We start from the raw sequence: 24068 nt of genomic DNA, 5'->3' as shown, positions 1-24068 counted from the left end.
ATTTAATGTTGTATTCAGCAAGACACCTAACTTGCACTTACTACAAAGTTTTGCAAATAAATCTCTGACAAATTTTAGGGTAGGGGTGTGTGTGTGTGTGTGTGTGTGTGTGTGTGTGTGTGGGTGTGTGTGTGTGTGTGTGTGTGTTCATATATATCTATATGAAAAGCATCACTGACATTCCCTCCCTAAATTTACTGCTTTTAATTAGGCATCTCCTGCATGCCCATTTCTTTATAATTTTGTATGCAGTGGGAAACATGATCCATTTTCTTGAGGAAGAAATTTTAGAAAGAGGTGGGGTTTTTTTTCCAAATGTAATTTGCTACATTTGGGTTCAGGGTTTTGGATGGAAGGGGTGAGTAGGGAGAGGGAAGGAAGAGAAGAGGGAGACAGTGGAGAAAAGGCAGCACTTGGGTGGAGCAGTAATGGAATACAGTCGGGGCCATGGGCTGTGGGGCTTACCTCCTCTAGCAGCAGCTTTACCCATTGCTGTGATTTCAGAACCTTTAAAGCTTAAAGGGGCCCTGAGATTCTCTGTTCTACCCAAGAGAGAAGTATCCTATGTGAACTAAGGAAGTAAGCGACTAGTTGACTATCTGATAAGCATAAGCTTATGGGATAGTTCAGTAGTCTCTGAAGTAGACTCTTTGCCCCTCTCCTCCTCCCCCCCCCCCCACCTTGCTGCCTCTATCATAAACATAGGGGCTCTTAATATATATATAACAGGCAGAACTGCAGCAGAGTTAGCTCCTGGGACCAGGAGCTAACCCGACTGTGGATCCACAGTTTCCCCTGCTTATCAACTAATTGACTAATCAATAGAAATTCCATCAACTAGTCGATTAGTTGATTAAACTAAATTTAACATTCCTAGCGTTAATTGAGGAAAACTGCCTTTGACTTATTCTGTGTACCTCCTTGCAAGCCCTGATGTAAGGATTGTGTTGGGAACTTGATTGCCACCTGGGACAGCCCTTAAGTCTGCTATAACTGAATTTCTTAGGATCACTGCTGCTCACAGAGCAGAACACAATGGAGAGGGCACATAGGAACCTTGAAGCTATTTTTTATCCCTCTCTCCCTGTGCTTTGCTTTAGAGGTGTAGCACAAAATCTTGTCCCTTCTGTAGGTGCTCCTGTGGGCACTATCTACCTGTGGGAGTGGGTCCAATTCACACCTCCCACCCACACCAGGCTGTTGAGCAGACTGTGCTCTGAATGGAGCATACATTGTACCAATTGAAAGGGTGGCAGAACTGCCACCATATGAGTGCTTTCAGGGAGTCCTCAAGCAGAATTTTCCCAGGGAATCCCATGTCTTAGTTCAATGTGTCTGGTTGTAGTGAACAGATTCTAATTTTAATTACATATATAATATCAAAAATGGATTTCATCATGAGGACAGAAATGGAATAATTTTTGGACCAAACTTGATTACAGATTAGATAACATTATTTATTTAGTATAGTATGAAAGAAGGGTTTAGCAAAAAGCAAATGAAATAAAGCTGGCCTAGATATGGAGTTGATAATGCTAAATTTCCTTTTCAGCTAAAATGATTCAGTTGTTTAATCTCCAATTCATTCAATTTTCATGAAGGGTGAGAACTCAGCCTGAGAGAGATAAGTAGCTAAGCCACTTTTGTGTCCTCCTGATTTGACTATTCTGGAGGCTGAAGAGGCCCACGATTTAACTTAGATGAGCCTAGAGGCTCATCAAAGTTACAGCAAACTCACTGGCCTCCTCTGGGGACATCTACACAGCAGGGCAAACAAGCTATGCAACTTGAGCTACGTCAGTTGTGTAGCTGAAGTCAAAATAGATTAATTTGGCTTTGGCACTGTCTACAGAGCAGGAAGTCAAAGGAAGAACACTCTTTCCTCAACTTTCCTTACTCCTCATGAAATAAGGGTTATGGGAGTCGGAGTAAGAAGTCCTCCAGCTCGACATTATTTTAAAATAATGGCTTGCAATGTAGACACACTCTTTGTTATTTCTGAATAACATCAGTTATTCCAAAATAACACTGCTGGGTACAGAGAGCCTCTCAGAGGCATGGTACTTCCTGGAATCTCCAGAGGTCTACCCTCCCGTCCAACAGGCCATCTCAGCCCAACTCTGGGAGACCTCATACAGCTGGGATATGATAGGGTCCTGCATTTCAGACATCTTCTGCAAGTATGTGCACAGGGGGAATGTGCACATCTGGATAAGGCTTTTAGAACCCCTTTATGTGCCTCTTCTCTTTTACATGGCTTACCGCCAATTTTAATGAGGCCAGTTAGGATCTATGAACATTCTAGTCACAAAACTGAAATGAGATCATTAAAGTCTTTTCATAAAGGCCACTAAAAATCCACCGACTGAAGATATAGCTGGGAAAGCTCTCTGCCCTAGTTCTCATGGGGGACTTTAATCACCCTGACATCTTTGGGAGACCAATACAGCAGTACATAGACAATCCGTGAAGTTTTTGAAGAATGTTGGGGATAACTTCTTGGTACAAGTGCTGAAGGAACCAAGCAGGGGCCATGCACAGCTTGACCTGGTGCTCACAAACAGGGAGGAACTTGTAGGGGAAGTAGAGGTGGGTGACAACCTGGGAAACAGTGATCATGAGAGGGTAGATTTCAGGATCCTGACCAAAGGAAAAGAGGAGAGTAGCAAAATACACACCCTGGACTTCAGAAAAGCAGACTATGACTCCCTCCAAGAAATAATGAGCTGGATCCCCTTGGGTGCTTACATGAAGGGGAAAGGAGTCCAGGAGAGCTGGCAGTATTTTAAAGAAGCCTTATTAAAGGCACAGGAAGAATCCATCCCAATGTGCAGCAAGAAAACCAAATATAGTAGGCAACCAGATTGGCTCCCCAGGGTCATCCTTGGTGAGCTTAAACACAAAAATAGCAGCCTAGGGAGATGGTGGAATCTCCATCCCTAGAGGTTTTTTAAGTCTCTGCTTGACAAAGCCTTGGTTGGGTTGATTTAGTTGGAATTGGTCCTGCCTTGGGCGGGGAGCTGGACTTGATGACCTCCTGGGGTCTCTTCCAGCTCTATGATTCTATGATTCTACCACATTGCTCTTCACCTTAGCCAAACAGTCTAGTTCATATTTTTCCTAATTTATGTCCTTTTTGGATTCATAAATTCCAAGGCCATAAGAAAACACAGTGATCATTTAAATTGTCCTCCTGTATAACACAAGCCATGGAACTTCCTCAAAGTAATTCCTGGAGTAGATTTTTAAGAAAAATATCTCATCTTAATTTATACATTGTCAGTGGTGGGGAATTCACCACAACCTTTGGTAAATTGTTCCAACGATTAATTACTTTCACTGTCAAAAATATATACCTTATTTCCATTCTGAATTAATCTAGCTTCAACTTAGAGCCATTGGATCATGTTATAGCTTTCTCTGCTAGACTGAAGAGACCATTATTAAATATTTTCTCCTTGTCTAGGTGAAATATACAATACTATAATAGCCACCTTTCAGCCATCTCTTTGATAAGCTAATATATATTGCACTCTTTGAATCTATCACTGTTAATATGGTTTCCAATCCTTTAATCAGTCTTGTGCCTCTTCACTGAGCCATCTCCAAATTGTCCTTGAATTGTCAGCACCAGAATTGGACACACTATCCCAGCAATACTCAGACACACACCAAAATCTATAGATACAATAATCTCTTTACTCCCAGTGAACATCCACTCTCCCCCCCCCCCCCCATTTATACATATAAGGATTCATCATCTGGTTTTGCCACAGCATCACACTGGGAGTTCAGCAACTTATCCATCATGGTTCCCAGATTTTTGTAGTGCTTTTGCTGCTCCTGAGGATAGTACCCAGTCCTCTAAACATGGCCTTTTCCCCTACTTTTACATTTATCTTTATTAAAATGCACATTGTTTGCCTGCACAGAGTATACCAAAAGATCTAGATTATCCTGTATCGGTAACCTGTCCTCTTTATTATTTACCATACCTCCAATTTTTTATTTTATTTAATTTTTTGGTCATTTGCAAACTTCATCGGGGATAATTTTATTTTTTCTTCCATGTCATTGATAAAAATGTTTAATAGCATAGGACGAAGAAATGATCCCTGTGAGATCCACTGGAAACACACCCACTCTATGTTTACAATTATATTTTCAGGTCTATCAGTTTTTAATGTGTTCTGGATAATTTTATATTCTGGGGGTTTTTAAATCAAAATGTTCTGTGGTGCCAAGTAAGTGCATTACAGAAGTCTAAGGGTACGTATTACATCTTCTGTGGGCTGAGCAGACATGCATGCATTCCTCAAACATGGCAGCCATTCTGTCAGAGATGTCATAAAGGTCCACTAGCCCCAAATATCATCTCTCATCTGACCAACTCCAAAGCAGAGCCACCAGCCAAGTTATAGAAATGTCCATTGTCTGTTGGTTAGGATGTATCAGCTCAAAGATCCTCACCCCCAGAAAATTGTGGATGCCTGATCATTGTCCTTGAGATTAATACTTGTGGTATGTATTTGGTACAAGCTATTGTTGTACTTAATTCTTGCTTTCATGTTACTTCCTAACACCTCACTTGAATCTTCAACCATTGAATGCACACAACTGAGAATAACAATAATGTGCTGACTAAAAGACAAAATATAAATGTGCTTCTAGAACTATCTATACAGTGTCTTAACAATACCAGACACAAACTTAGTCATGTTATATAATTTAAAAAATCTAACTGACCTAGTCACTTAAATATACATACATAAACTTACGTTAAGAGAACCTCTTACTGGATCACTTCATATGTAAGGTAAAGGGGGGATAACCTGTAATTTCTTTTATTTATGATAAGAAAATATAACATTCAAAATACTTATTTTCATGGAAATTGGAATGTGTAGGCCTCTTTATATGAATTAGGGAACACACTATTTTTAAATGTATACAAGAGGTATGGAATTTGGAATTCTTCATTTGCTTTATTACATTTGCACTCATTGAAAAATATGGGAGCCCTCTGGTGGCTGAAATAACATAATACCTGAAGTTCCTATGAGAATTAAAAAAAATCTCTGCAGCTTAACACATACTTATCTGCCTTTATGTTTCAAAAATATTGAGTTTAAATCCTGCTGGGGTTGAGTCTTCATTAGAAATTCTTTATCTCTTTTATCCCTTTAGTTTCAAAAGCATCCACACATTTTCAAATCTTTCTTTATCAAGAAACATCCTGTATTTAATACATATTTAAACAGCCTGTTCTTATTGAAGAAACAAAACACTGTAAATTAAGTGTGAATTTCATTATATTTTACATACACAGATATCATGGGTTCTCAGTAATTCACTTTGAACTCTGGGCCTTTCTGATGGACTGGAAGATATATGTATTATTTTTTATGAATATGATGCATGCCTTTCTGATGGTAATAGGTTACTTGCGATGGAGCTAGATCAAAAGGAGTTATTAAAGGTACTAAACAGGAAAGGTAAAACAACAGGTTCTGTGAATTGGATACAAAATGGGCATATTATAATTTAAAGGAGCCATTGCAGTGAGCACATTGATGCTTTGTATTATTGATGCTTTCCAGGCACCTCAGTTCAACTCATGCACTGGCGGCTTCGACAATGGATTAAAAATGTACTGTGGGTGCCTGGAAGCAGAGCTGAAGATACAGCAATAGAAGTGTTAGCTTTATTCTCCAGCACAACTTTGTATTTCTTTTATAGTTTCTGATAGCAGTGGGAGTGTTTTTACTGCCAAAACTAAAAGAACAATGCAGAATGGAAGTTCCTTGGAGAAGGGCATATCTTTACAGTTCCATGCACATTTTTGTGCTCTGTGAATAATAAACAATTATAACACCGAATACAAAAGGAAAACACACAATGAAAAGTTTCTGACTGAAACCTAAAACAAAGGGAATTCAGAGTTTTGTCTGTCATTCTGGTCCTCATAATTAAAATACTTTACAGGTATATAGCCCTTTTCTTCTGAGGACCTCAGAGCTTTATACACATCATAAGTATCATTATGCCCATTATGATCTCTTTTGTATGGAAAACAAAACAAAACAAAAAAAGAGAGTGAAATCTATTAAATAAATGCTCAAAAGTGACCATCATTGGTCACAATCTGACACATGACTCCGTGTGTCTTGATATACAACATGCATAGTCACAAAAGTCTGTTGTGAAGAACTGCAGCTTGCAGATACCTCATTAGGGCTGACAGGAGATAACAGAGCATCAGACAATCCAAGCATCTAGGAATCTGATGAGCAACAAAGAGATCAGCAACAGCAGGCCAATGCATTCTGGTAAGGTTTCTGCAGAGCGTATATTCTGCAGCAACAATCTTTGTTGGAATGCCAATGAAAAAGCATTAGTATACTAAGTTCCATTAGTTTTTCAGGAGAAGACATCTATAGTTCATGTTATTCTGAGGTCTGCCTTTCCACAATCACTGAAGTACTATTGGCAGTTTACTTACAAATTTGGTGTAATGTAAAAATAGACCTCTATAGTTGGTAGCACCTTATTTCACTTATCCAAATTTTGGAGATTCCTATACATATTGTGCAGTATTATCTAAAGCATTTGTGATGGGTTACCATCTTGGCTGAAAGAGCTAAAAGCAGAAATTGTTTCAGCTTGAGCTAAATTTTCTAGTTGAGATGTAGAACACACCCATGTTTTCCATGGATTGGGTACAGAATTGAAAATATAATCTTCACTGATCAGTGGGTTGCATAACATGCATAATTGCTTACAAAGCATTATTTTCTTAACTGAAGCATACATTTCAGTTCTGGGAGCATGTGCCATTCTGACTTTAAAATAACTTCTTGTGATGTCTACATCTTAAGGACAAGGCAGGGATGAGTATTTGTATATGTGTACCATAATTCCAAATGATGGTTATCATTTGTTTATTGAATAGCTAATTTAAAAAGTACAAAATACTATTTTATGTTAGCAAAGCTATTAAACAGTTATTTATTAGTCCACATCATTTGTGTGTGCTTTGCAAATAACTCAGGGCTTCATTGTGCTATAAACATATGACAAAGAGCTAGCCTTAAAGAGCTTACAATGTAAGTTATAATTTCATACTCCACTATAAAATTACAGCATATTCAGAACATCGTTTTGTTACATGTAAATGTGTAACAATTCCAAAGAAGGCAAAATTCATAGTTTTATGTTTTTCCCATCATTTATATTCTGGCTTATATAAAGGTGCTTGGTGAATGAGTGAGTTAATACACCACACAATTGGAGTGATGCTAACTTTGGTCATGCAAATGTTGTGCAGTAAGCATAGGGTATAAAGGTACATTCATAAATTATTTTAAAATGGATGCAAGTATAGTGATACTTGCCTTAAGGAATTGGTTGCTTAACAAAGGTACACTTCAGAATTGTGCACAATATGTTTGGTTGCAGTGTCGCCTACTGGAAAGAGCACTAGATTGGGATTCAGGAGACAAGGGTTCTATTCCTAGCTCTGCCACTGGCCTACTGGGTGAGCTTGGGTAAGTCACTTCACCCTTGTGCGCCTCAGTTTCCCCATTTACAAAATGGGGATCATGATGCTGACCTTTGTTAAGTGCTGTCAGCCGACGGTCAGGGCAGTGAGTGGTGTGTGTGTGTGTGTGCTATACACCCAAGACTTCAACTGCTGAGACTGGGGTCCCTTGCAGTGGGCAACCTGGAGGAGGTTGACAAGCGCCCCAGTAAGTTTCCAGGGAGAACTTATTACACTTCAGATTTTAGCTGCTAGAATCTGTGATTCCTTCGCAGTGGGAGAAGTGCACCAACGGATCTGCCACCAGGGAGTGACACAAATCCAAACGCCCAAGCTCTCCCTATATCTGTCCCTTAAGACCGGCTGAAGTTCTTTTAAATTATGCCTGGTTCTGTTACAGCAACTGAAGGAGTCAGGTTAAAGCTTAAACAGTTACAGGTTTATTGAGGAAGCTTATAAATCATATGGTTGCAATGGCTATTGTTCTATTTCTTAACTGCTAGCAAAATGTAGATCTTAAAAATGGTTACAAAGAAGATAAAGATAGGAAAAACAGAAATAATAGTACCAAATAACAGCTTAACCTTTAAAGAGCTCTAAGTCTGTGTACACTTAAGACAGAGGACCACATCCAGGTACAATTTTTACCCCATTCTGTGCCTCTCGACTCCAGCGTGTCAGGCCAGGGCTGGTCCCTCAATTCCTAGGAAAGACAAAAATACGAGGTGGGTGTCCCCATAGAACCTTGGGAGGTCAAACACCTAACCCAACCAGCAGGTAGAGGGTAGAATGACACTCAAAAGTGAGTGTGCTGCTGTACCCACCTTTATACCCATGGGGTCACGTATTTCTCTTTCTTATCTGTGATGCCAAATGGTGCTGGTCTGTCTTTTGTGAGACCAGTTCTTACAAGGGAGTTGTGAACTTAATTTACACTTGTAAGAGAGAGAACTAAATTGGAAGTATTGGGCATTCTTTTCTCAGTGGGAAATTCCTCTTCCAGGGACTGTGTGTTCGTATCAACATGGGGGCCAGCCGGGTACTTCTCGCAGCCTCGAGGCCAGCTTATTGCCTTAATTGTTCTCTCCTCATATCTATGTTTTCAGCTTCTCAGGATCAGATGAGCCAGCATAGACTATGTTGATTTTATTGCTCCTTCTCTTTCCTGTATGCTTCAGGAACCTCAGAGAGGCAAAATAAGATGGATGAGATGGGGGGGCTGTCTGGCTACAAGTGCTTTGGGACAAACTAATGAAAAGTGATATGTCAGAGCTAGGCATTATTAATGCCTGGAGTTTGATTCTCTCCTGTGCCAGAGCTCTGCTGAGTCCAGGAATAGAGTTAAGAATGTGGGAACAGGCATTAGGGAGCCAACCATGATGACTCTCATATTCTCAGTGCCTTCCCAATCACCAATGCCATTTAAAGCTTCTTTCAAGCACTGATGCAGTGTTCTTAATGGCTGTTTCATTGTGGAGTTAATGCTCCACTATGTCCACCTTCTGACTCCAAAATATAACCTTCTACTGACATTCCTTTGGGGCAGAACAAAGCCAAAGGGCCTGGCTATGGTGTAAATACACCACACGGGAATTCCCTCCACCAAGAGAATTTTTACCAGATATTTCCAGCTGGATTGTGGTCTTTTTGCACAATAGGAACATAAGAATGGCCATACTAGGTCAAACCAAAGGTCCATTTAGCCCACTATCTTGTTTTTCAACAGTGGCCAATGCAAGGTGCCCCACAGGGAATAAACAACCAAGGTAATCATCAAGTGATTTCTCCCTTGTCACTCTTTCTTAGATTCTGACAAACTGAGATTAGGAACACCATCTCTTCCCATCCTGCTGGATAGCTATTGATGGTCCTATTCTCCATATCCCCAATAATTGTGTCGTCCTTTTCTGAACTTTTTCCAACTCCAATATATCTTTTTTGAGATGAGACAACTCTGTCTGCACACATTATTAAGCATGAGGGCATACTATGGATTTATATAGAGACTATGAGAGAGAATATGATATTCTCTGTTTTATTTTTTTATCCCTTTTTAATGATTACCAACATTCTGTTTGCTTTTTTGACCAGCATTGCACATAAGATGTTTCAGAAAACTATCTACAATGACTTCAAGATCTTTTTGAGTGACAACAACTAATTTAGACCCTTTCTTTTGTATATGTATTGTTGGGATTATGTTTTCCAATGTACATTACTTTGCATTTATCATATCTTGAATACCCAATTTGAGAATCTGTCATTCTGAGTGAGTCTCTTACAATTAGACATTTCCAATAAGGATGGTTTCCTCTACACTCTTCATTCTAGTCTTTTAATTCCTACATTTGTTTTGATAAATTTCTATGTGGAATCTTCATGTTAAAGAAATAGGCAGCCAACATTTCCCTATACTATTATACTTGCAATTTACATCAGCATTCATTGATATTGAAAATTTGAAAGAAACACTACAGTATATTATTTTTACTGTGAAATCCCTTGAATGAAAATACTGCTAAAATTCTTTCTTTTACATTTTCAACAAACACTGTGATTTAATACAAATTCAGAGAATATTATTCACTATTAATGTATTTTGAAACACAGCTAAATTTCCCAGGCATTATTTATAAAGTACTTAAGGAAAATACTGAAATAATATTTGGGCTTTTGAAATATAAACTCTGCTTCAAAGTATCAGTAGTTTATAAATTGAAATGCCATTTAAACTTCTCTGGTCTCTTGAGGTATATCTACATGTGCCGCTATTTTGGGATACTGAAGGTAACTGGGCATTTCGGGATACTGGAGCATCCAAAATAGCTACCCCTTATCTTAACAAGCTTCCTGTTATTTTGCAATACTTTTCTACAAGGATTAAGGGATGTCTCGAATATTGTGTTATTTCAAAATCTGGCAGTGTGTAGATGACCAAAATTTCAAAATAAGCTATTTTGAAATATAATCGAAATAAGATATGCAATTTGCATAGCACAAACTGCATCCCTTATTTTGAGTTGAAATAATCAGACAAGATTCTGACTGTTGGAAAGTAGACTGCACCAGCAGTATGCATGCATGTGCTCAAAAAATCTGAAGATTTTCTCAGATGGTTCGCTTATTGGAGAAAATCCCAGAAATTACACTAGGTGCACTAATATTTGGGAAACTGACATGTTTCCACAAACTGTGACATCTATAGTGCACTGCAAAATGATATTCTGTGTCCATTGCAGATGAGTATATGGGAGGATGTGATTACTCTACAAGTCTGATCTAACAACTTCACAGACTAACATTGTTCATATGTCATGTCCTGAGGGACAGTTCTGTCATACTTTGCTTCTCTGTTATTTTAACAAACTGTCACAGATTCACAAATAATGTGTCTGTTGACTGCTTTTGAGACATGACCTTGTGCATTGAAACTGAAAGAATGTGATACAAATTCATCATACATGCAAGTACATACATTTTCTACATGGCTAAAATTTTTAAAAAAACCATTTAATCTGTTTTCCTACTATTTATGGCTTTGTCAGCAACTTATATTCTTAAAACCATTTTCCTAACTGGTTGAACTTTAGAAATGGTTTTAATGTCTCTGGATAATTCCACAAATGACTTGAACATACAAACTACTGTTTCAGCAATAATAATTGAGTACTGCTCAGTAAGGCACCATTGAGCTGCATAGTGTAAGATACACTCAAAATACATTTATTTTATTGTAGAATTCACTCTTGTGATGATCTTGGTGGAGTATCCAATTTCTAGGAGAATTTTGATATAGTATGAAAGTAAAGAGCCGCAAATTCCAATGGTTTAAAATATCACAGAAGTTCCCTGGTGATGTTTTTTCTGCTTGTGATGGCTGGCTTGTTAAGCATTCTGCATGGAAAACTGTACAGTATTGTTTGTAACACGTTAAGTTTTACATGTGTGTCAGTAAAAAGTTGGGCTATAATTTGTAATAGATGCCTCTCTCTCTCACTTTTCACCATCATTTTTACCAAAAATCACTATTCTTCTCCCAGACTGGACAGTAATTCTGTACCCAGCCCATCTGTTTTGATGTCCTGTGTCTTTGTAGTAGGGCCTGGAAAGTAAATATAAGGTCTGACTATTAATAAATATGGCAATTTCCTACATGTCCTTGGGGGAATTTTTAATTAAGTTTAATGGGGGCCATTGTATTAAATGCAAAGTTTATGTATTGTGCCTTCACAAGTGTACTCATATTCAACATGAGTAAAGATCTTTCCACGTACTATAAAAATGTAAGAATGGCCACACTAGGCCAGACAATTTGGTCCATCCTGTCTTCGGACAGTAGCCAGAAAGAATGAACAGAACAGGGACTATTGAGTGATCCATTCCTTGTAATCCAATCCCAGGTTCTGAAAGTTGGAGGTTTAGGGACAACAGAACATAGGGATGCTAATACTGACTGACTGGACCTATACCGCCCATGAATTTGTTTTTAGACTCAGTTGTATGTTTGGCCTTCACAATATCCCCAGCAATGAGTTGTGTGGATTGATAGGATGGTATATAAGGAAGTACTTCCTTATATTTGTTTTAAGCCTGGCACCTATTAATTTCATTTGGGCTATATCTACGCTGCTGGCTTTTGCTAGCAGAGAGTATGCAAATGAAATGCTGATTAGCATTTTGTTGCGCTTCTTTTGCATAATCTATTTGAGCTGTGTTTGCGCAAGGGGTTTTTGCACAAAAACAAGCAGTGTAGAAGTTTCCGTTTTACACAAAAACCCCTTGCACAAAAATGGCTCAAATAGATTATGCAAATGAAGTGTGACAAAATGCTAATCAGCACTTCATTTGCATAATCTCTGCCAGCAAAAGCTGGCAGTGTAGACAAAGCGTTGGTTATCTCAGATTCTTGAAGGGATAAATAACATTTCATTCATTTTCACCACGCCCATTGTCATAATTTTATAGCCCTTTGTCATATTCCAAGTTGAACAGTTCCAGTCTTTTTTAATCTTTCCTCCTATGGAAGCTGTTCCATACTCCTAATTTGTTTTGTTGACCTTATCTGTATTTTTTTTATAATTTTACTATAGCTGTTTTTCACACGAGGCAACCAGAACAACACACAGTATTAAAGGTGTGGGTGCATCATAGATTTCTATAATGGCATATTTTCTGATTTATTATCTATCCCTTTACTAATGGTTCCAAACATTGTTAGCTTTTGTTAATTGCTTCATATTAAGCAGATGTTGCATGAGACTTACCCACAGTTACTCCAAGATCTTTTTTAATGTAAACCCATCAATCTCAATATATAGTTGGGATTATTTTTCTAACGTGCATTACTTTATGCTTATCAACATGGTATTTCAACTGTCATTTTTTGCACAGTCACCAGTTTAGTGATATCAGTTTGTAACGCATCCCAATCTGACATGGACTTAACTATCTGCACTAACATAGTAGCTTCTGCAAATTTTATCACCTCATTGTTCACCCCCTTTACAGATCATTTATGAATATGTTGGACAGCTCAAATTCTAGTACAGGTACTTTGGAAAGCTATCTCTTTCTCTCCATTTCAACTCTTTGTTTCAGATATTTTAACTAGCTACTGGTCTGTGAAAGGATCTTCTTTTTTACCCCTTGATTGCTTCCTTTACTCAAGAGTCTTAAGTGAGGAATCTTGTCAAAGGCTTTCTGGGAATTCAAGTATATTATTTCCTAGATCACCCTGATTCACACCCAAAGAATTCTAATACACAGATGAGCATGACTTCCCATTACAAAATCTGTGGTGACGCTTCCTCTAGAAGTGATGTTTATCTGTGTGTCTGGTAATTCTGTTCTATATTGTTTCAACCAGCATGTTTAGTACTGAAGCTATGTTTACTGTCCTGAAATTGCCAGAATTTGCCTCTGGGGCCATTTTTAAGAATCAGTGTTACATTAGTTACCCTTCAGTTATCTGGTGCCTTTTTAAAGAATCACTATTACATTAGCTACCCTTCAGTTATCTGGAACAGAGACTGATATAAATGATATATTATACACCACTGATAGTAGTTTTCCAATTTCATATTTGAATTCCTCTGAACTCCTGAGTGAATACCATTTGCTCCTGGTGACTTATTACTGTTTAATGTATCAATTTGTTTTAAAACCTTCTGAACTAACACTTCAGTCTGGGTGAGTTCCTCACGTTTGTTACATAAGAATAGCTCTGATGTGAGTATCTTCCCCACGTACTTTCTATTGAAAACTAAATGAATTCACTTCATCAGTTTCTCTGCAATGGCCTTATCTTCTTTGGAGTGCTCCTGTAGCACATTAATCAGGCAGTGGTCCCATTGACTCTTTGGCAGACTTCCTGCTTTCTGATATGCTAAGGGTTTTTTGCTCTTAGATTTTGTGGTATTTTGCTATTTGATCGTCAAATTCTTTCTTGGTCTCCCTTCTTATATTTTTACTTCTCTTCCCAGAATGCATACTCTTTCTCTCTTACATGAACTTAATTCCTAATTATGTCTAATTTTTGGTATCCCATTTAGATTTTCTTAGTTCAAGCAATGCTGAAAGACTGATAATAGATAAGAATATTGATAGTTGTCTATAATTTGATTGTACATGATACTTATTCAGTAATTCCATAATCTTTGGGAGTGTAGAGTCCAACCAACCTACACAAAGTTATTCTCCCTCCTGTCTATATGGGTACATTTACACTTGCTCCCTAGTTCGAACTAGGGATTCAAATGTAGGTGACCGAAATTACTAATGAAGCGGGAATTTAAATATCCCATGCTTCATTAGCATGATCTCGCTGGCATGTTAGTCCGCTCAACAGCTGTTTCGATAGTGAAAGTGTGCGCCAGGACGAGTTAGTTCGAACCAAGCCCCTTGGTTTGAACTAATGTTACTCCTCATTTTTAAGCAGAATAACATTTAGTACAGTGGAATCTTAGGCCCAAACTAAGTTAAGCAGAGTAAACAGATTTTTTTTGCTACCCAATAACCAGAGTGATGGAGAAATATGTCGTCCACTTTCAAATTTTTAGATTATATGAGAAGGAGATGGCAGTGCCACCAGCTAATCTTAACAAAGAAATCCTGATGTACTGGTGGGTCAGTCATTTGTCCTATGAAGACTTCAGAAATAAGGGTAGTAGAGGACTATTTTACTTTTTTTTTTTTTTTACCAGACACCCTGCCTTAAAAAAGCAAGTGGTAGTAGAGAAACCTCACACCAACTTGGATCAAGCCCTTAAATGGGATTTGAGGGACATGTGCACCACACAGTTCAGATACTGCATGAGAAGTATACACTTTTATATAAATACAAGGACTTCTCAATTCAGTAAAAAAAAGCCACGTTATAGAGCTGTATTTATCTTTTCATCCTAGTTTTATAGTGATTAGGGATTACAAACTAACCAATTCTTTAGGGGTTCATAGTTCCTGTGGTTAGCATTAGGGATGTCAATGGTTAACTTGTTAACCAGTAAGCATCACCCTTAATGGTGATGGTTACCAGTAAACCAGTGGGACAGCCAGGCTGGAGCAGCTCCCCACCCGCCTGCAATATGGTGTGGTGCAGTGACCCTGGCCAGAGCTGCACCAACCTGCAGTGCAGTGCAATAGGCCTGGCCTGGTCCGAGCAGCCCCAACTGATCGTGGGCCCAGCCTAGCCCCATTTAAACCCTCTCCTTGTTTAAGCCCCCAGCCCTCCATTTACCCTGTTCACACCCATGTAAGCGGTTAACCAAGCAAACATGACATGTAACCAGTTATCTGATTAAACGGATATTATATCCCTAGTTACTGTGTGTTTGTCAAGACACTGGAAGGGAATGCCTCTCTGGAAGTACTCTGCCCTTTGCAGGAATGAGCCTCTGTCAATGAGATGTGGGGATTCTGAGAGAGACTCAGGGTTTGTTCATTATCATGTGGTTATAAAGAACACTTCAGAAACTTGTTCACTTTTTTCACTAACCACAGTAAATGAAAATTGTAGCAAAACCTGATGATCAGATTGAAGATGTTAAAAATAAAGTAAATGCCTGACACGGGGTTAGAATTTGATACATTCTACATAAGAGGCACTTTTACAACAGGACAAATATAGTGCTAATTTCAAAGAAAGGGAGCTGCACCTATATTACTATAAACTTTCTGCATTGATAGTCTAAATATAATTCTAGCTTCTATATAATGTAAGTATAATTTCACTCTACTGGGGTAATCATCATTCCAAAAGCTTAATCTATTTTATTTTAATTTGGCCTTAGTCCTAATTCAAAATTGGCTGTTAGGGCTTTTATATCTCTGATTGGATTCCGGTTTTTGATGATGGCCATTTTTGAATTCAACTGATGACTACAGCATTATGTAAGCAGTTGCATTCTTCACTGTAAAAGATCTGCTGATTTCAACGGAGCTGGAAGGCTAGTAAGTAAACTCAGATAACTATAAGGTGGTGTTTAGAATACCATTCCCAAAATCTCTTGCGTGTGTGTCTTGAGGCAATAATCTAGTCCTAAATAGGGAATCTACACTCATAAATGGAACTAAATTAGTGGGGATGCATGAGAACCTAGGAGTGTTATAGAATAACATTGTACAAGGAGGCTAAGGATTTCTTACTGTTTGTCAGTGGAGCGCAGTTTGTCATTCATTCCCCTCAGTTGGAGAATTTTAACTCTGCTTCATTGATAGTGATGAGTGAAGTAAAAGAGGCTACATTTAAAAAAAAAGGAAAATATTTATTGAAGTATGAGAAGAAAGAGAGATTTATTCTAAATATATTAGGGTATGTCTACACTACCCCGCTAGTTCGAACTAGCGGGGTAATGTATGCATACCGCACTTGCTAATGAAGCCCGGGATTTGAATTTCCCGGGCTTCATTAGCATAAGCGGGGAGCCGCCATTTTTAAATCCCCGCTGCTTCGAACCCCGTGTAGCGCGGCTACACGGGGCTCGAACTAGGTAGTTCGGACTAGGGTCCTATTCCGAACTACCGGTACTCCTCGTGAAAAGAGGTGTACCGGTAGTTCGGAATAGGCACCCTAGTCCGAACTACCTAGTTCGAGCCCCGTGTAGCCGCGCTACACGGGGTTCGAAGCAGCGGGGATTTAAAAATGGCGGCTCCCCGCTTGTGCTAATGAAGCCCGGGAAATTCAAATCCCGGGCTTCATTAGCAAGTGCGGTATGCATACATTACCCTCCTAGTTCGAACTAGGAGGGTAGTGTAGACATACCCTTAGATAGGGAATTGATAATTGCTATTTGTCTAAAACTTCAGGGGGTTACTCTGTACAGGATAAACACAAAAACAACAACAACAAAAGGTCTGGTAGCACTTTATAGACAAAACAAAGCAAATAGATCAGACCATTTGTTGGTTTTTTGTATTTGTCTAAAACTTGTTCACCATACTCTGGCCAATACATTAGGACTTTGATGTATTATAGCTATAAGGCAATAGGTGCCTTAAGATATTTAGGAATTTTCTTCCATAGCATCAAAAGTCAAACAGTAAATGCCACAAAAGAATGTGCATCTGTTTTCTTTTTTTACTATATCAAATAATGAAAGTATGTGACAGGACTAGAAAATTAACCTGGAAAAAATACCTTTTCCACAAAATGAATTTGTTGGTTTGTTTGTGATAGCAGAGTATGTCAGTGCCTACCTTTTGTTCCAACTGGCACAAAACAGGAAGTTATACAGAATAAAATCAAAGGAACCTTTCTGTATTGACATTTCAAGATCTCAGAATTTGAGTTAATTTCTTCATTCTGGACTCTCTTTTCGTTAAAGTCAATTAAATAAATTATACACATTATTTATTTTTATTATTTTAAATTCTATCCTAATGGATAATACTTGAATAATTATTATGAAACTCTTGAAAGATTTTATAATAGAAAATGTTCTACAACTGACAAAAATATTGAATCCAAAATATTTTTCAAAACTTGAGGTACTGGATATGCTTCTAGGATTCAAAGTAAAGTCTGGATAATTTATCTTTTCAATTAGTTTTCTTGGATTAAGTATCATATTTCTCAAATGCAGGAGCTGATGCTGTGGAGGCCCAGTGTAAGAGATTTGAAGTAAGAGCAAGTGAAAGTGAAAAGTTGTTGTTTTCGGCAGATGAAGATGAGATCATCATTGGAGCTGACAGACTCAAAGTAACAGGTAGACTAACACTCAGGTTTATAAACAATATTTAAGTTTTCATTTAAATAACCCTGGTGTTAATTTTCCTCAATGAGCTTGTACCTATCAGACTTTCATAAACTCTTTTCCAAAGGCAATGAATGACTAACATGGGACAGATTCTTAGCATTCACAGTGAGGTCTTGAGCTTTTCAGAATACCTTTGGATGAGTAAACACAAACTGTATGTTTTATTTTTAATGGGGACTATTTTATGTCCTCATTAATAAAACATTGCTTTATGGTATATGTGCCATTTTGAAAGGTTTTGCTTATATAATGTCCCCTCCTAATTCTGTAAGAGCTGTGATTATGTACTATGTATAAAACCAACTTTAACAGGAATAACAATTGAAGACAGTTGGCAGTTTTTAAAAAGGATATTATTAATGGCACAAGAGCAAACTATTCTACTGCATAGGAATGTTAGGAAATATGGCAAAAGACTACCCTGGCTTAACCATGAGATCAAGAATGATCTAAAAATCAAAAGAGTGTACTATAAAAAGTGGAAACTAGGTCAAATTACAAAGGATTAATATAAAAAAAACAAGAAACAAGAGCAGAATTAGAAAGACCAAGGCACAAAACAAAATCAAGCTAGCTAGAGACATAAAGAGTAACAAGAAAACATTCTATGGATACATTAGAAGCCAGAGGATGACCAATGACAGGGTAGGCCAGTTACTCAATGAAGAGCAGAAACATTTACAGGAACTGTTTAAATGGTGGATGAATCCAATGACTTCTTTGTTTAGGTTTTCATTCAGAAGATTGGTGGTGATTAAACACCTAACATACTGATTTACAGTGAAAATGGAGTAGGTTCAGAGTCTAAAATAGGGAAAGAACAAGTTAAAAATAACTCAAATATGACATAGAATATTTGAAGAGTTGGCTGTAGAGCTATCATCTTTGAAAAGTCATGAAGAAATTCAGGAGACATTCCAGAAGACTGAAAAAGAGCAAATAAAGTGCCCATCTATAATTATAACGACAACCCAGTGCATTACAGACCAGTCAGCCTACGTCTACTCTGGGAAGGTTTGGTGACAAAAGTGGTGTTGACATGCAAATGTTGCTAAAAGTGAAAACCAGTCAAACCAGTTTTTCTGCCTCCCACTATTGACATTTAATGGCCAGATTGCTAGCACCCTGTTAACAAATAAGATCAAAGCAATATGGGTATGTATCCCACAGTTGGATGTAGTGGAAAGGCAGAGCTGGTCCCTGTGCTTCCCAGGATTCTCTTGTAGTTCTGTGATCTCTCAGTGCTGAGGAATGTCAAAGCAGCACAACAGTCTCTCCAGACCGTCTCTTGCAGCAGCATTCTTCTGCCACTGTGTTTCCAGTGCAGGGCAGCACAGAAGTATTCCAGTGATTTGTTGTTTATTCCCCAAACAGAGAAGATCACTCAGCTGTCAGATATTTTTATAGAACTTTGAAAAGGGAGGGTACATGCCCACAGGACAGGACAGATCACAAATCACTGAGCACAGACATCAGGGCAGGCACTGTGCGATATTGGTGGAAGGCAGTTCTCTCAACAGTACAAACAGCAGAGTCTACACTGGCTATTTGTCAACAATAAAGGGAAGGGTAAAGACAAAATCTCTCTCAGGGGCTGGGAGTTTTTTGTCCCCAACACCAGATGTTTTTCCCAACAAAAGTCAAGAATAAATCATGTCAGACTAATCTAGTAGCTTTCTTTGACGGGGTAATAAACCTTGGAGATAAGGGGAAACCAGTAGATGTAGTGTACCTAGAGTTTAGAAAGACTTTTGCTACAGTGTTGCATGACCCTCTCATTAACAAACTAGGGAAATAAAACCTAGATGGAGTGACTATAAGGTAGGTGCATAGTTGGGTGGATAATTTCCCAGAAAGTAGTTTATCAAGGGTTCACAGTCATATGGGAAGGGCACAACAACTGGGCTTTCCCAGGGATCAGTTTTGCATCTATTCAATATCTTTGTCAATTATTTAGTTAATGGTGTAGAGGGTACACTTACAAAGTTTTCAGATGACACTAAGATGGGAATAGGTTTCATATGTTTGAAGGGTAGGATTATAATTCAAAATGATTTGAAGAAACTGGAGAAATGGTCTGATGTAAATAGGATGAAATTAAATAAGGACAAATGCAAAGTACTCCACTTAGGAAGAAACAATCAGTTGCACACATACAAAAGAGCAAATGGCTGCCTAGGAAGGAGTACTGTGAAAAGACATCTGGGGTCATAGTGGACCACAAGCTAAATATGAGTTAATAGTGGGACACTGCAAAAAAAAAAATCATACACCCAAAGATCATTCAAGGATGTATCAGCAGAAGTATTGTAAGACAGAAAAGTAATTGTGCTCTACTCTGTACCGATTAGGCATCAACTAGAGGACTATGTCCAGTTCTGGGTGCCACATTTCAGGAAATATGTGGACAAATTGGAAAAAAGTCCAGAGATGAGCAAAATAATGATAAAAGCTCCAGAAAACATGATATGTGAGGGAAGATTAAGAGGCATGGTTTTGTTTAGTCTGCAAAAAAGAAGACCGAGAAGGGACATGACATAGCTTTCAAGTCCCTAAAAGGTTGTTATGCGGCACAAGCGATCAGTCGGCAAAGGCTTCCCCAGCCGACAGATCCATGTCTAGACTGCTACACTGTGCCGGGTCAGCTGTTTATTTTAATGAAGCAGGGACTATTTAAATCCCCACCTTTTTGCCTATGCCAGGTAAACTAGTTTACATGGCTCCGTCGACGGAGCCATGTAGTCTAGACATACCCAATATGTCAAGTCTAATTTTTGTATGGCCAAGTTGTGCTCTCCTAAAACAAGCCCACCTTGAATTTGAGAAGGGGAAGTCTATTTCTGAGCTGCAATTTAATCTGAAGAATTAGAATGAATTTCTCACATGGGAGGCAATTTATCCAGTTTTGTGAAAGTCTATAATATTTATATACTATCAGTGAAAAACAGATTGCCACTAAATCTTCTTCATGAATTTCCTAAACATGAATACCTAGAAGGTGCATCTATACATTATGCTATACTTCGTTGTAGTGTTGGGTGAGCCTTAAAGGCTCAGATAAGGTATGTACAGTAGTTTTAAATAAGTATCTAAGCCTTTTATACTTTAAAAAAAAGGCCTTATAGGTCTGAGTCATTAAATTCTAATCCAGTATTAGATATAAATCTGAATTTATCCACAATTCAAGTACGTTTGGACTCAAGACTACCATGTCAGTTCACTTTTAAGAAAAGCTTGAATTATGAAGTTCAGATTCTGATCCCACTTTTCTAAAGTTCAAGTGTGATGGTTCTGTTTTGAGCCCATATTTAAGTGGAGCAATCTGAACCTATTTTATCTGTAATGTTAAGCTGTAATTTCCTCTTAAACATAAGCTTTTTGTGAGATTTTAGAGATTTTTTCTTTACAGACAGGCCAGATAGATCAAAATGGTTTTCTCATTCTGTTCTGCTACATCCAATTCTTGTCTAGACTCAATCCAGGAAATCCAGAAGCACAGCCAGTGGAGGGGAAAAAAAGCTAATCAAACTTATTTAAACATCATAAAAGGTGTCTGTATACAAGATTATTGATGAATAGATAAAGAATAATTTTTATTCACTTCTGTTCTTCCATTCCTACCTGCTCTCTCCTTATTTTCCACAGCCTACATTTCTCTTCTCGTGCTGGTACTTCATAATCAAAGTCTTTTCCTATCAGGCAGTTTAGAAATACTGCAGTGTCCATTGGAATAGCATTAATTCTGTTTGTTTACAAAAACAGAGGAGGGGTTATCCATTGCTTCAGAGGAGCGCTTCACAGAGAGAAGGTCTAAGAGACTTTTATCACAATAGATGGGACATTGAAAGAGGTTAATCAGAAAAGCATTAGAAGAAAAAAGCAGCAGCATCCTACAGCTCCACTGGGATCCAAACTCCCAGTCACATTGTTAAATAGGCAGACAGTCATTCTTAAACAATTGACATAAGCTTTCAAAGTAGCTATTAAAAGTGTACGAAAGAAAATGTATCCAACAAAGGACATAAAAGTGATAAGGTTTTCACCATTAGGGAAACTAATGTATGTGCTGTAGATGTGGTATATCTTTTTAAGGACTTTGAAAAGCAATGTATTATATAACTATATTTTGTGGCTGCATTGACTTCAATAGGACTATTAGGGAAAATTGGGCCAATAAATATGTGAATTAAAACAGTTCCTTGTAACAAAAGTATACGTTTAAAAAAAAGTGCTGAAAATTTTTCCTTACCCATAAAGACCAGAAAATTTGAGTTACTGATGCTTTGACACCTTTAGTTGAGTTTCAGGGATAATGGGATATATCCAGTCCTCTACATCAGGATTTCATTACATTAGAGTGAATTGAAATAGCTATGGCCTAACATTTATTTGTATATACAGTGGCTGCTGAGTTTAAGCTAAACCCCTATCCTACAGTTACTTACGCACATGTTTAGTTTTATTCATGTGAATAGTCCCACTGAATTTAATGGGAACTATTCACTTAGGTAAAGGTGAGCATGCATGTAAGTGTCTGCAGGTGAAAGGCCAAAAAGAACACTTAATATATTTTGGTAATGCTATTTACTGTTACGTATGCAATAAAAAAGTTCTAAAGTTTCAAAGCTTTATGTAGTAAGGATTAGAGTGTTAAACATACTTGTCAGCTCTGATTGTTTTCAGTAGGAGCTGTTGTGTACTAAGTACATTTGAAAAGCTGACAAGGTATGGAGATGGATCTTCTTGGGAATACAGGTGTGGATTTATTTAAATGATCAAACTGATGTATTTTTACTTATATATTGCTTTAATATGTTCTTTCTATGTGTGCGAATGCTGGGGAAAATCTGAATAAATCTGGCCTGTTTGTTTTTATTTTGGAGGTAATCTTTTTGATTTGTGGGAGGTTGGCTATATTTGGGATTGCTAAAGCTGGCTAATTTTTTTTTTCAGAAGCATAGTTTATTTGCTGAAAAATGCAGTTTAGTTAGGGTGACCATATTTCCCTAAGCCAAATATGGGATACCTGGTAAAAATGCTCTGATTGAAGTGAGTGCAACAACAATCAATCAGCACTATGCAGTACAAATGTTCAAAATTACATTAAAATGACTGAGCCCCCATTAAAAAACATACTGCACTGTTATCTGTGTATATATATTTTAAAAATGTACAGTCTGAGAGACCATTTGTTCAAGAACTCCTCCTAAATGGTAAGAGCTAGGACCACCAAATTTGCTATGCAACTTCCTCTTCTAACTTAAAACAAGGTCAGGGTTTGATTGTGCCAGGAAAAAAAATGGGATATGCCTAGAATTCGATTGTTTTCCACAAAATGGAAAGGGATGGGACTGATTGGCGGAGAGTTATATTGTGGCATGACCACTGGGGACAACCACACAAGCAGAACAGTGGCTAGCTGGGTCTGGGGCTCACCATCTTGCTGGGAAATGGACTGGGTAAGTGGCCCCACTGCCCCATACCTCTACTCTCTAGCCCTGAGCCCTTGGACCACACTCGGGGCCATACAGCACTGCCCCAGCTCTCCCTCCCCACCCAGGAGATGCTCGGGGGAGGAGCAGATGCACCGTCCTGGCCTTGCCTTCTACAGGAGCAGATGCCAGGGGACCTGGGAACCATGACCTGGTCCTGGCTCCTCTTCCCCTAGAGCTGCCAGTGTCACTGGAAACTGTGGGGTGGTCCTGCCCCCATAAAGGAGACACCGGGGAGGCTAGGAACTGTGTCCTGGACCACACTCCCCACAGGAGGCACCGTGGGGGACATGTGACAGCATATGATTGGTTTTGCTTTTGTCCATTCATCAAAAAGGTGATTCTCATCTATCAAACTTAGGGTGGGAATTGTTGTATGGTAATGGCAAAACTGCTTGGTACATTAACCAACACACACGCGCTTCTCAGCAGGGCCCACTCAAACTTTCCTGTGCACTCAAAGGGAAGTTTTCAGTGCTCCAAGTACTTCAGAGACGTTGAATAAAAATTCTTTACTGCAGTGTAAAAGTCCTGTTCTCCTTAATCTCCTATGTTAGGAAAAGAAGAAATGGGCTTAAACTGAAGCAAGGGAGGATTATGTTGAACATTAGGAAAAATGTTCTAAGTGTCAGGGTAGTTAAGTATTGGAGTAAATTTCCTAGGGAGGCTGTGAAGTCTCCATCACTGGAGATATTTAAGAGCAGGTTAGATAAACATCTATCAAGAATGATCTAGATGGTGCTTGATCCTGGCATGAGTGTAGGTGACTGGACTTGATGACCT

At 38.3% G+C, this 24068-nt stretch overlaps 1 protein-coding gene across 1 annotated transcript in view; it reads left to right on the top strand.

The window, feature by feature from the left end:
- SGCZ (sarcoglycan zeta) overlaps positions 1 to 24068 on the top strand; it is an 820580-nt gene that overhangs the window by 713759 nt on the left and 82753 nt on the right. Inside the window, exon 5 of the mRNA XM_075930376.2 lies at positions 17620 to 17742. Within this exon, the coding sequence (XP_075786491.1) occupies positions 17620 to 17742 (123 nt within the window). The remainder of the gene's footprint in view (positions 1 to 17619; positions 17743 to 24068) is intronic.

Source organism: Pelodiscus sinensis, chromosome 4, assembly GCF_052426305.1.
Source record: "Pelodiscus sinensis isolate ZL-2025 chromosome 4, ASM5242630v1, whole genome shotgun sequence".
NCBI lineage: Eukaryota > Metazoa > Chordata > Testudines > Trionychidae > Pelodiscus > Pelodiscus sinensis.
Note: the sequence above shows the minus strand (reverse complement) of the source record. Positions and strands in the feature narration are given on the sequence as shown.